Source organism: Gymnogyps californianus, chromosome 3 (genome assembly GCF_018139145.2).
Source record: "Gymnogyps californianus isolate 813 chromosome 3, ASM1813914v2, whole genome shotgun sequence".
Lineage (NCBI taxonomy): Eukaryota > Metazoa > Chordata > Aves > Accipitriformes > Cathartidae > Gymnogyps > Gymnogyps californianus.
The window spans coordinates 71096184-71110956 of NC_059473.1; the positions used below are offsets into that span (position 1 = coordinate 71096184).

General features: G+C 38.7%; 1 protein-coding gene across 1 annotated transcript in view; it reads left to right on the forward strand.

The window, feature by feature from the left end:
- The first annotated feature begins 8870 nt into the window (after positions 1–8870).
- The window catches only part of TBC1D32 (TBC1 domain family member 32), a 90971-nt gene continuing 85068 nt past the window's right edge, over positions 8871–14773 (forward strand). The window contains exons 1-2 of the mRNA XM_050893532.1: positions 8871–9025; positions 12644–12805. Coding sequence (XP_050749489.1) covers positions 8871–9025; positions 12644–12805 — 317 coding nt within the window. The remainder of the gene's footprint in view (positions 9026–12643; positions 12806–14773) is intronic.

Sequence of the window (14773 nt, forward strand, 5' to 3'; positions counted from 1 at the left end):
CATTTTACAGCATTCCAAAAATGAAGAGAACAAAGTTTTCTGTGCGTCACATCTGGCTAGAATCATCTGTACTTCTAGAAGAAACTCTTAAAAACAAGACTATAACTTATATTAACAAAAGAATATAAAACAACAGCTTACATAGCAAATGTCTCAAGTATTTGACTCCCTGCAAATATTAAGATTACAGAAAGCACTTGCTGTGACGGTGCAGGAAGGAAATTGCATTGTGTTTGATAGTGGGATTCAGAACTATAGCAGGATAAGCCATTGCGTAAGGAGAGCTGTAGTTTTTATCTGGACGGATACAATTTTCAGAAGACAAATGGGAAAAAGAGGATAGAGAAGGTGTGGTGGCTCAAGAGAAAACCACTTATGCAGGCTTTATAGTATAGATGGTATAATAAAGGAAGTGATAGCAATGACACATTTTAGGGAAATCTAAGACAGAAATCCAAAAAGGAATAGCAGTCGGTGTCTGCAATAGAATACCACATCAGCAGCTCAGAAGAGCTGATGAATGAATTCTGAAACGTCAGCATGACAGGTGCAGGAATTAATACTAATCTTGGGAGGAAATCTGAAGGAAGTTACTTCAGCGATACTGTACAAAAGATGAGCATAAAATCAAGCAATTATAAAAATATTCAACTTAAGGATATCAAAGTGCTGGTTTGCAAGGTAGCACAGACAGTAATTGGGGAGAACAAGAAGACAGACAGACAATTCTAAGGCACAGGAATATTCACGTACATCTACAAAAAAGGCCACCAGGTTTGCTGAGCAGGCTCCTTAGGAAGCACAGTGTAATAACTCTGTTAGCATAATTTAAAATTGTAGCTTTTGTGTTCCATGCACATTTAGGTGGGGAGATTACATTTAAAACAAATGCAGTTTCTTCCTTACTTTTCTCTCAGGGTGAGACATTCAGCTCTGAAAGTATGAGAGGATTTGGGAAGTCCACTTGAACCAGCGAAGACTCACAGGGAAGCCTCTGCCTCTGTTTTGCACCTCCTTTGGCAGCACGCCCATCGGCAGCTATGCAATTCCCTTCCTCAAAAGTGGCCTTTCTGGGACAGCAGTACCAGAACTTGGGCCCCTGTCCTAGATGCGTTGTGAGAGCAGACCTGGAGCTGACAGAAGACTTGCAGGCATGAGAGTCACCTAACATTACACAGTTCTGGGGTGAAAGATGAAGGAGAGGAGAGCCCTGCTGCAGAGATGTCTTTGCTGGCTTCCATGATTCTCCATTCAGACCGCAGCTGGGATCTGCAAGTCCCTGACCAGGCAACTGCTAGCAAAATGAAACGAGAAGAGAGTTCTCTAAATTGTTTCCTATTTCTAATGTCGATGTAATTGCCTTGCCTCAGTAGCAAAAACATTTCACAATAACGCAAAGTGTATTGAATCTAAGGCAAAAGGGGAAGTGTTAAAGATTCTTTTTGAATTAAATCCCTGCGATGCTGGTGTGAGATACAGTTGGCCTGAGTGACTCTAGCAATGATTATAAACGATTAAGATCAAATGGAGGAATGGAACTGAAAGGAACCCTATAGACAGGCTATAATCTTCCTTCAGTGATCACAGATAATATTTGTAGTGTTTTGAAGTGCTAATGTAGTGCCCACAAATGAGCTAATAGTTCACTTCAGAAAACGTACATGATCCAGACTTCACTGAAGCCAATGAAATGGATAATTTTAACTGCAAGCAACAGTAAAATGTTAATTAAAAATATCTAATACTTTAGGAATATTCCTTTAGCTTCTGAATTTTTACCAAAGAATAAGCAATCCCATCACCCCAGGTCAACATATTTTCTTCATATTCTGTGGTGATATTGTAAATCATATGTCCACAACTACAATATCTATGCCATCAAAGTTTGATTTTAGCATATTATAAATAGCCATAAATACAAATACATTTACATTGAAAGAAATGCTGTATTACAGGTCAATAGGTTCAAAAGTCAGACATCCACGCAACTCTTGAATATTACTGCCACCTTCAGGAAACACCAAAATATTAATTAGAAAAGAAATGGCAAATAAATCAGAGATTTATGATGCCACTTGGTTATTATATTGTACTTCTGTGACATTAACTTTCATAATGGCATATAAAGATAATTTTATTATCCTCAATTTCCAATAAAGATGTAAGTCCAATGTTAAGAGATTTGCTTAAGGCCAGAGTGACACATATGTCCTTAGCTCCTTGAAGTTTCACCAAGAAAGATTTGTGGATGAGAAAATCATTTTATTGGCATTTGGATATTTATATTGTCATTGAAGCTTATTTTGTCTTTGATTTATTGAGGCAGTTACTTAGCATTGCAGTATAGATTTTATTGCCTGCACTGAACCTCAATTCCAGTAGTTACTTTTACAACCACATGCAGAGTATCTATTGAAAACTGCATCATAAAATACAGATGGAAGAATCAGTGTCTATATATTTACTAAGTTAAATTTTTAATCAATAAGATTGTTATTGGGCAGGATGGTTCCGAGTTGGTGCTTTACAATGTTATGTGAGAGTCCTATCGATTTCCTGCCAGTTTCTCATTTCTTTTTCTCAGACAAAAGAAATCAGGAATAGCAATGCGAGATCTTCAGTCTTTATGAAATGTCAGCATAACTGAAGTTTAATTACCAAATAAATAAACTGACCTAATTTTATTTTTGATTCCTGTAAGAGCTTACATGCATCTCATACCGGCTTAGCTCTCAGCAGTAAGGTACAAACTCATCTGATGTGACTTTAGACTGAAGTCATGATACTTTACTTTTTTTTGTAATGGAACCGATATAAATTCTATATGAACATGTTTTAACACAAGCCTTGCAAGTGCAGCTGATAGTATGAAGAGATCCAGCCTGCGACCCTCATGCCCATTTACTCACTGATTCCTTATTGTTTGTTTTAATGGAAACATCTAGTAATGGGTTAGTATTTCCCCAGAGTGCACAGGGAGGAAAGGAAAGATGGTCTCCAAAATAGAAAATTTCCCTTGGCAATTATTTAAAAAGACTTTCCCATCAGCAGTAATATTTTAAGCAGTTTCCTTTTTGATATTTATGATTAGATTATGATCTAATGAAGTTTCAAAACATGCTCATTGTTCCTCCAAATTTGGGAAACTCCCATGAATAGTGATGTGAGAGGGCAACAAATGCCACAGTGATCACAAAAGGGTTGATGAAGTGTCTTCATCTTTTATTTGGGGGCTCAAGAACTGCTTAAGGGATGTCAGAGTATTCAGAAAGGTGGGGTAGGCTTCTTGTGTTATCTCTAGAGCTAGATTTCACACTGACTTCTCCTTTCCTGACATCTATCTTAGTCCTAGTTTGGGAAACTCTAAAGTGGGGATATCCTGTCTCCTCCTGGTCTTGATTTAGCTCTGGAATGGAGTATAGAAAGTTGGTTTTGTTTTGGTTTTTGTCAAGTGTAGTTTACCCTCCCGTTTAGTTCTTCTTTGGTATATACTCCTTTGAAAACTGTATCAGCCAAGGAAAAGCATAAAGTGGGATTTCAATACATACTGGTTATGGTAAGTTATTCTATCAGATACTAAAAAACAATCCCTTTAGTTTGCTAAAACAAAGGTCCTACCTACTGAGTTGCTGAAAGTCGTAGTTAAACATTCTTGGAGACACTAATGGCTGTGCATCAACTACATAAAATCAAAATCTCTCCGGACCTTTGTGTGCCATCCACAAAAGGATGGTCTTGTGAAGTTACAATGAAGGAAAAGAGAAGAGGGCAGGGCAGAACAGAGCAGAAAGAGAGGAAAGGAGAGAAATTATATGTCCCTGGTGTAATGACATTAACACTAAGACTAGCTGTTCCCACTACTACCATTAGCTGTAAAGAAGACTCCTGTGTTGTCCACGGTTTCCTCCTTTCTGAACTGCCACGTTGGAGACACTGCAGGAACATTTTAAATATACAGAAATTTGGAATAAACTGGTAATTCAAATTCTGGGACAGGTTCAAGGTATGGGGAGAGAATCTTCTTATTAATCATCAGGTATGGAAATTAAACTTCTCTGCAATACTTAAATGACTCACATCCCTGTAATGTTTCACAGTTTGAAACTTTGCTTACCTTATATGATACACACTCTAAGAACTGGTGCATTTGCTGTTTCTCTGAGCTTCTAGAATTATACAAGTCAGCACTGTGACTTTCTACGAATGTTGAAATCCTAAGAAGACTTGTTTGTATCTCACGTCTTCCTGAGCTAGGGTTAGGAGCCAGGGGTTTTCGTGTTTGTGCAACCAGGAGAGAACATCTGGAATATTTTTGCCAATGAGAAGGATGCCTTGGTCTAAGAGACAATGGAATTCCACCAGTGTTGAAATCTGCATGAGCAATTTCACAGTGATTGCAACCTCTCTCATGTGACTGACATCCATCCATGGAAACATAATGCACTTCAGAATAGTGTTGCTCCATCTGGAGTATCACACTCAGTATCACCCTATCCAGGGTGCCTGGATGCACCCTAACGATCATGCCAAATGATCTCACACCTGAGATCTGCCAGCTCGGCTCAGGAGAAAGGGCTTCAGGTTCCAATTGCTGCAAAACGTGGCAAAAGAAGCTGGATGAAATACAGAAGGTGGAAGAGAGTAGAAAGGAATGGAAGGATTTCAGAAACACCACAGGTATCATAAGAACATCTTTCTGTGATGCCACTACAACTGCAATTTGTCTTATAAGGTGTTTTATAAGAGAGCAAAGGCATGCTAAAATGGAGGCTCTTCCAGTAAGGACTAGGAATGCTGAATGTTATGTATACTGAGTTTCTTTATTCCATACCAGCCATGAAATTGAGGTGCTGTCACTTGAATCAGCGCTTGTGAAGTTATAGAGGAATTAGAAGTGTTGTACCACAGCACAGCACTTCTCAGTTGGTATGGGGACAGAAAAGAAGCAAATCGCTCTGTTGCCTGTGAAAGAAGAGCCTGGCATGGATGAAGAATAAGCTGCTGCCACTTGTAGCCCATTCCAAACAGTGCACTTAGAAGACGTGGAGAATGCATGGCTGAGCTAACAGGACTCTGGTGAGTTTACTCAAGATCCTTTGCAAGCAGCAGTCAGCAGACAATTGTTCCAGTTTTTGTTTTGTGGGTACCTTAGAGCACTGGCCACTTCAAAGCGCTGAAGAGAACAGCGTTAAAGGTACCACAGAGACTCCATTGCAACTGATCAAGATCTTGTTTCTGAGGAACTAGCAGTAAGACAGGTTTATGTTTCAATTCCTGAATCATCACTTTTCAATAGAAATATTGCATTTTACATGCTTGGCCCCAACGTGCTAGTAGTTCTACTGTGACAGAGTGGATCCCCACACTTAAGTAGAGCTCTATTAACTGAAGGGGCTACAGATCCACTTACAGGAACATGTCGTCTTGGAAGATTAACATTACTGACGTTATCAAAATCATAAGAAAAAAGTAGGAGTAAAGGATAAAAATGTACAATGTGTCGCCTTAGATGCAAGCACTGTCAAACATCATTATGAGTGTTTATTATAACTCATTTCTGGCTTGTTATAGCTAAGCTAATGGAAAATGATTTCAAATCAAAATGCTTTTGCTGTTTTGTGTTATGCAGTTATTTGTGAATAGAAAAAAATACTATTTGCTCTTTTTGTAATATTTCCTCCATCCCAGGAGGGGATGGAGTTAAAGAGCACTGGAAAATACCTTGCCATTCATCTTTTTAATTATTGAGACAATCTGCTCCCCTGCTGATATAAATTGGGAATAACGGCATGAGTGTCTTCCTTTGATTTCAGTGGAAAACCTACACCACGCAGAAGGCTGGGGACCACCATGGGTGGGACAGAGGTGAGCCCTGACACACCAGCTTGAAGCCAGGGAAAGCCAAGTTATCTGCAGCTGAACGTTTAACGAGTTTTGCTGGGGGGGTACCCTTATTGACAAACGTGTCCCCGTTTCCCAGGCCGTGGGTTTTCCCTTGCCGTCGCCTGGGTGCAGGGCACTTCACCCCAGCGCTGAAAAAGAGGGGAAAGCGCAGATCAGCCTTTTCGTAGGTCAGTGCTATTCCCCGGCACCTTCGTTTTACGTAATTTGGCCGACAACACGGAGATCGCCAAGACGCGCTATAAAGAAGGACCGCGAGAGCCGAACGGCCTCCGTGCGGCAAAGGAGGCCCTTTCATGTTTGAAACCGTTGCCGCAGGACCTCCGGCGCTGCCGGCCTGCCGCCCTTCCCGCCTCCGCGCTGGCCGCCCCCGTGGCCGGGGAAGCCGGCGGCGACGGAGAGCGCTTCCACCGCCGGGCAGGGGGGGAGCAGGCGGCGGGTTGAGGCGGCCCGGCCCTCCCGCGTCCCGCCGGCCTCTCGCGATGTTGCTAAGGGTCCTGCGAGACTCGGCAGCGGGCGCCGCCGGTTGCTAAGGGCCGCCGCCCGGGGAGACGCGCGGCCGCCGCGACGGGGAGGGCAGCCGCCGCCTCAAGGTGATTCCCGCCCGCCCCGGGGGGCTCGGTGCGGGGCAGGGGCAGAGAGCCGGCGAGGGCCGCGCACGGCGACGCCTCTCTCCACAACCCGCGAGGCCTGGTGGGGCCCGGCCGGGCCCCCGGAGCCTGGGGCTGGGCGGAACTGGGAGTGCGGGGCCCCGGGGCCGGGCCGGGCCGGGGGTGGGGGTGGCGCCTCGGAGACCTCCTGGGGGAGAGGGAGCCCGGTGCGGGCGGCTGCGGCAGCCGCGGAGCTAAACTGGTGCCTGGGGCGAGCGCGTCCAAGGTGCCTTGGCAAAGCCGCTCTGTGCTTTTAGAGATAGCGTGAGAGAAGGACCTGGTCAGGTTTAGCCTTTTCTACGGACGCTTTTAAAACGACAAGCTGCTTTCAGACACGAGTTGTCATTAGAAATGTGGTTACTGCCAAAAACTGATATGCACTTGAATGACTGACGATAAAAAAAAGGGAGCGGGTAGGAATTCTCGCGCTACTCTTATTTCTATTAACTGCTGTCGTTGGTTTGTTGCTAAAATTAGCACTTTTTTTGTTGTTCAAACCCTTGCTCAAGCAAAGGCTTGTGTAAGGATAAAATAGGCCGCTTCTGAATCATCCCATGGGTTTTGGGGGCAGGACTTGCAGTTGTGGGACAGTGCCGGGAAAATGAATTTGAACTTGAAAAGACTGCACAAACTGGGATTGTGGTAAGGTTTTTTAGGGAGAAAATGATCATTTAAATTTTGCCTGGAAACTGAATGGGGGATATGCCGGCGGGGGGGAGGGGCGGGGGGGGGAATACACCAAAAATCAAACACAACAAACCAGGAACCTTTACAAATTAATTTTACAATAAGTAACCCTGTTAGTGATTACATAAGTCAAATAAGACTTTTCAAAGGAAACTGGAGGTGAAACTGCAATATCCGCATGGTTTGTCTTTATGAATAATTTAAGTGGGGCTTTGCACTGATTGCCAACCAGTATCCAGATACTTGCACTTTTAAAAATACCTAGTTATACTGAAATGCTAAGTGAAGTTTTTTGCAGGGGATTAGGATATTATCCAATGTTACGGTCAAAATATAAGACTTAATGAGGGTGGTTTATATAGACCTAAAAATGCGTTGACTTTGATTAAATATCTTGAGACTGTAATTTATAAGAAAGAGGACTGCAAATCAGGGAATTAAGATTATTGCAAGGGATTTGTGTGTTTTTGTGGGTTTTTTTTGTTTGTTTTTAATTTTAATGCAATTTCTGGTAAGATGATTGAGTTAATGTTGAATTATGTTTGATCAAAGTAAAATGTTCAGCAACTGTGCTACTTAGCACAGAAAACTGCTAACTCAAGGAACTATTACCTTTCATAAAGGGTAACTCCTCTGGCTGGTGCTATATGGCTTTGATTTTTTTTTTTTTGTTAGTTAATAGTGTTTGAAGTGATTTATTATATTGTCTCTTCCAGGTGTGCATATTGTTTATTCACAGGTGCTTACAGAGCCTTTGATTGACTTTTTTTTTTAATAAAAAAAAGTCAAAGGTCTCTAAATCATTCTTCCTCAAATAGACTAGAAATATATAAGCTAGACCTACCACTGGGGGTTGGAAGTATTCCTTGGCATATGAAGAAGTTTAAGCCATGAATTTAGGTTAATTCATCAAGATAGAAATGGATCTTTTGGGGTTTTTGCAACCCTTGAAAATTAAACTGATAAGATGCTGTCTTCTGGACTTGGCAGATGTTTCCAGTTTCTCACTGCTGTTGCTCCTCCCAGTTTTTCCCAGTAGCTGTAGCGTTAAATTGACAGGACTCTGTCAGGTCACTGCAGTTGAATACTGCAGGGAAATAAAACAGTTCTGATAATTCCACCTGGCCCTTGCAAAAGCTGCCAGCGCCTTCAATAATGGGCACAGCAACAGCTCTGAATAGAGGGATCCAAAAGTGGGTAGTAATAGTGAATGAGAAACAGCTGAGAGACTTGTAGAGGTTTCTCATCAAGATACAGTCATTACATCTGTAAAACCCCCTTTTTTTAAAAATTACGGTGTAGTCTTGTGCCTAGTTGATGGGCAAGTCCTCAAGCAACCACAAGCAGGAATAGTCAGGCTTTTCTTAGTGCAATATCTCGTTTAAGAATATTGTACTAAGATAACAGGAGATTTATTGAAACTGATTTGATTATTTTGTTTCCAGTTTGTCTGAAGATAAGCTCTATCAAATATTTCTTGTCTGTGATCATGTCTTGTGATAGAAAATCTCATGTTGTTGATAACAGGAAAAAAGTGGCAATTTAAGGGTTTTATGCTTTTCTTAGCATCTTGAGGGGAGGAAAAAACCCAAAACTATGAGAGCTTGTTATTTTTATATTTGCTTTATACAGATGTCTCACTTTACAAGTGAAGATGAAGCTCTGCTACAGTCTATGCTTAGACAGTTGCTGCAGAGTGTGAAGGAAAAAATCACTGGAGCCCCATCAGTAGAATGTGCAGAAGAGATTCTCTTGCATTTGGAGGAAACAGATGAGAATTTTCACAAGTAAAAATATTTTTGCTATTTTTAATATTTTGAAGGAGGTGAAATGTGTTGAACTATATTATTCCTGGGAAATGTTTACAATTTATATTGCTGTGTGAATGTGTAGGTATTTATATATATAGATATTCCTGTCACTAATCAGCTCTCAAAAGATGCTAATTTAAGAGAGTAAAATTAATTTTGCCATTCTTTCTGGTTTGTTTTTTTTCTTTTTTTTTTTTACCTTCTGCTCTTGGTAACATATTTTTACTATAATAGTAATTGATGAGCTGTTTGTGAGAGAGGAACTTAAACTACCTAACTTAGCCAACTCTGATGCATGTGTACATGTAATGTACTAAATGCACATGTGCACAGAAGCTGGAAGAAATCCTTACTGAAGGCTGTCAGGCAGTATTTTTGACACCTACTAGACAATATAATTTTGTTTTTCAAAATAAGGTAAACTTTCAGAAGGCTACTTGGCTTCCATATTTGATTGTTCTGTCTGGCTTATATTACTGAACCCTTGTATATCTTATCAGATAGTCATTCTTTCAATTTGTTTTGAATAAAGCAGAAATGTATCCCCATCACACTTCTGTTAAATCAGACTTGACAATGCGACCTCACTTACATGCGATCTAGATTTCTGGAGCCCACACTCCTCTTTCCTTTCCATGGTATTCTAACTTGTTTATTTTTTTACTACATGGGAGATTTTTGTATGCATTTATGACAAGTCAAGAGAATATCAAGCTGAAATGACCTTGAAGACAGTTTAATAAGGACCAGAGTTCTGTGACCTGGCTGGTTCTGAGAAAGCTGGTTCCCTCCCAGTTTTTTCAGAAGTGGCACTGTCTACATTCTCTTAAATTTTTCTAGCTTTTAGCATTGCTTTGTCAGCAGTAGAAGTTAGGTAAAAGTAAATAAGTGAAATAGAACTAGGGTTTATCTAAAATTTCACTATAATTTTAAAACTTTAATGCTTTTGTATTTTCTGAAGATGCTAAATGCTTTAAAATGTATTTGACTCAATTTTAATTTGTATTACAAATTGTATCAGATAAGACTTTTGTTGGCAGTCTTGTGAATTTTGAAGCACCAGGTTACTGGGTGAACAAGCATGAGAGTAAAAAACTTGGTTATAAACATATCAAAGTTGAAAATTACATGTAATTTTGAAGGAAAAACATTTTTATTTAAAGGAAGATATATACAGTAAAAAAACCCAAACAACCAAAAACCTATGAAATTACTTCGGTCAATATTTATTCTGAGGATTTATTAGGAGAATACCCAGGATATGGGATTAAAGTCTACAACTGGTGGAAACAATATGTACGTAGCTTTCCCCTTTACAACAGTGAAACCGTGGCATCCATTATTCTTTCTGGTATGTTAAAAAATCAGTGATCCTAAAAATACTTTCTTTTCATGAGAAAAGTTTCGACTTACATTTAATGGAAAATCAAGTGATGCTTTAAATGCAGGATGTGAGCATTACTTTCTGGTGCTGGAATATTTCTGGAAGGATTCTAGTCTTGTTCATGACCCACAGCAGTATACGTTGGTTTTCATGGAAGGTCAGAGAGGTCATATGGCGATTTATTAGTGAGACCATTAAGAAGCTTTCTCCTTGACCCTTACCCCATCCATCCAGACTGCAAACTCCTTTATTAGTAGTGTGTGCTTTTGGATTGTCCAATACGCTAGTTCAGCTCAGCATTTTGATTGGCACTGTTTCTGCCTCATGGTTATTTTGCCTCAGTAATTTTATCAGATTTTGAGGCCTTACTTTATCCTTTGTTCCCACTTTGATGTAGAAAAGACAGAAACACAGAATCCTCAGAAAGCTAATAAAAAGGAAAATTGAATCAAGTTCAAATTTTACGTGCAGTAGTAGAAATCAGGATTTTAACTATATAAGTAGCATGTTTTCTGTTGTATTTTTTCTTTAAAGTGCTAGAGTTTTTTTAACACTCTTCCCCGTGGCCCCCCCCCGGTGCTTCCTTTATAAGCCCAACCAGATCAGTCTGACTTGATTCTGCATGTGAAGAAGTAGTTCTATCATTGCTGAAACACTTATTTGTTACAGAACACTTTTAAGGTGGAAGAAAGATGCAGAAGATCAAGGCTAGGACATCAAGCAGACATAAACTTAGTGGCATGAATAATGATGTGAGCGCTATGTATTCCAGAGCAAAGCAGTCACTGCAAAAATGTATACTGTGGAAATGTTACTGTCATAAAATAAATGGGAGAAAGTTTTATGAAAGCTTTCATTCAGTGGAGAGTTGTGTGCAGTTTCATTATTGCAGAAGTAAAAAGCCAGCCTTGAAGACAAATGAAAATGCAAATAAACATGTTTGCATCTTTCTTGAGATGTATTTCGATTACTTTCATTGAGAACAAAAGTGATGTAGGAATGGAAATAAGTGGGAAATGGAGGGGAAAAAAAAAAAAGGGACTGTTATACCTGACGGAACTTGAGGTAGGCAATCCAATGAGGAAGTGTGTATCATGATGCAAGACACAATTTTCTGTGCTTATATTTTTTTTTTTTAATGTATCTTGAATGTAGTCTGTTGGTTTTGTTTGGTTGGTTGGTTGGGTTTTTTTAATATCCAAGAAAGGCAAAAGCTGCTGCCTGTTGTAACAGTTGCTTTTATTTACATTTGCATTTTATAGCTTTGGACTCTGTACCTACATGGTGAACTGACTTCTTTATTTGAATTTTTCTCACTCTGTATTTATCCAAATTAACACAAACATCTGCATTTGATATAATGAAAATATAATGATGCATCTACTGTTTATGTATGATTACTTTTTTGTGTGTTTCTGTTTGCCTTGTCCTTTACGCAAATCAGAAGACTAACAAAAAAAAAGTTTATATATTCTGAGCACTACTTTTTAGCAATTTCTCTAGCTAATACAGAGTCTGAGGGCCCAGCGAGAGTCTTTCGTTTGAAATCCCCCACTGATTATCCTTTTGTTTAAACAAGTTTCTGTGAGTATCTAATAATAAGACCGCAAAGTGCCAATTTCCTGACGTTTAACATGTACATGTAATCACAGACAGCTAGTTTGTCAATTTGACTGAGATCTTCTGCGTACTGTCACGACACACAGACTTTCATAAGCCTTAGATGTGCTCATATGCTAGAATTTATAAATTGTTTTCTGCATTTCTTCGCATTTTGTATGTATATTGCATAAATAATAATACCAGATGGATATACCATTAAGACAGTGCTGTGTTCAGGATGCTCTAAGTAATGTTTCTTTTGGAATTTTAAATTTGAGATTTCTTGATATTCTATGATTTTTGTCTACAAAACCTTAACCTTTTGTCTGAGTAGGTTTTTACATTTAGAAAAAGCACAAAAGGAAATTAGAAACTATTTGGTATTGTTTCTTCCTGGAATATGCTGATAATGACCATATTGAAAAAAATCAAACTTTATTGTGTTTTTTGACACCATTGAAGTTTATTTCTCTGCAAGTCATAAACCCTTACCTTAAAGTAACATGTCTGCTGGGAGAGAAGATAGTGAATGTTAATATAATGTTGAAAATGTTTGACGGTGAGCTCAAGGAAATCTGTTACATTTTAATTTTGTATATTTGTTGCAGCTATGAGTTTGTGAAATACCTTAGACAATATATAAATAATACTGTGGGATCTGTGATTGAAGAAGAAACAGAAAAATGTACTTCTGCTCAAAATCAGGGTGAAGTATCTGGCTATGACACGCTTGTCCAACATGTTACTAAGAAGACCCGTGAATCAAAAGAGTGAGTATATACATGTAATTCACATTTTTGTTTCTTCCGGGTCTTTATCTTCCTTTCTCCTTTCCAGAACGTGTTTTGAAAAAATAAATTTTGAACCAATGGATAACAAAAGTGATTCTTTGCTTTCAAAAATCAGTGCTAAGCAATTCGGATATTCCCACGCTACATTGCAATTTGTCATGCTTTGTCTCACTCTGGAATTAAGATTATGAACTATTGCATAAAAAGATTGGTAGCAAATCTATGAAGTTTTTGAGGTATCTAGGACTGAAGTTCGGCAGGGGTAAGATTTGAGAGAAGAATCTACTTCATACTATTTCAGTTGCTGCAAATTAAATTCAGTTGTGATATGGAAGTTGGCCTAAAGGAAAAATTGGTTTTATCAAGTGTTAAAGTTTGTTAATTTCCTTAGCTCTAAATGGAGAGTCTGCATGACAATGTTGTTTTCTAAAAAAAAATTAAAAAATATAAATTAGAATACATGTGTATTTTTTTTAAGATTGCTTCCTTGGGATCTAGCCAGGTGTCCTGTGAGAGTGCTATGTTTAGTCAGATCTGCTTTCATTGACTAGTTTAAAAATTGAAGTTTGAGCTATCTTGCTTTGTATTTTATCGTACATGCAAAGATACTTCTGCAGTGCTGTCTGTATAATGTAGAATTGGTATGTGGACGAACTGTGTATAATTATCCAAGATTTTTTGACTCAGACTGTCAGATGGCCAGAAATCAGTAGGTGTGCAAAACTACATATCAGCGTATTACAGGGTTTATGGTCCAGATTAGTTGGCTTTGAACGCTGTATTTAGTAAAGAAGCCTTAAATAGAAAAACCTCTGTCAGTACCAGTTAAATTCTTTTCTTAGTCATCTCTTCCCTACTAACTTTATTCATCTTCCTATCGATATTAAAATAACTTTTCCTTGGAATAGAGGCTGGTAGCTCTCTTACTGAATTTTCATGCTTTGGATTTCGAATTTGCATAGTCAAATAATTGCTGTGATTCTTTAAAGGAGTGGTCAGTAGTACTTATAAAATGGATTTTAGTATATACAGTTGCTATTTCCATAAAATATGTAAAACTTCAAAAGTTTAGTCTACGCATCACATTGTTTTTGGCATTCCTCTACAAAATCTAACTACATCATAACGCTTAAAGCAGTTCTAAAAGTATTGTTTCTTTAAAACAGACAGTATACTTTTGTCATCACAGTGAATCAGGTCCTTGCCTCTCTATTTTTAATTGTCATAGAGGGCCATGATGAGGGCTTTACTGAGGTTGAACCGTTACAATGTGAAAACAATGAAATTAGTGAGCACCTGAAATGTTGAATGTTGAAAAATGAAAAACAACCAACCAACCCCCCACTATTTTATCATCTGTGATTATTTTTATATGATGCAGAGAAACAAAACAAAAAAGACAATTTTTGACTCTCATATAGTTTAGCCACTAAAATTATTTTATACAGTACTTCAGGTGAACTATTTTTTTCACTCATTTTTATTTCACAATCTTAACTTCATCTCCATCTTTCTTTTTAGTGGAACTAGGATTTTACTGTAATGCTATTGTTTACTATGTGTCCTCAGTAAGAAAGGAATTAAAAAATAGTGTATATTTCTGTTCTAGAAGATTTTATTTTCTGCTTGTTTTCAGAAGGTTTCTTATCTAGAAGTACACAGAAATATGTTTTATGAACCATGCTTTTATAGAGTCCTGTGGTGGGCTGACCCTGGCTGGACACCAGGTGCCCACCAAAGCTGCTCTATCACTCCCCCTCCTCAGCTGGACGGGGGAGAGAAAATATAAGAAAAGGCTCGTGGGTTGAGATAAGGACAGGGAGAGATCACTCACCAGTTACTGTCACAGGCAAAACAGACTCAACTTGGGGAAAATTAAATTAATTTATTACCAGTCAAATCAGAATAGGATAATGAGAAAAAAAAACCCTAAATCTTAAAATACCT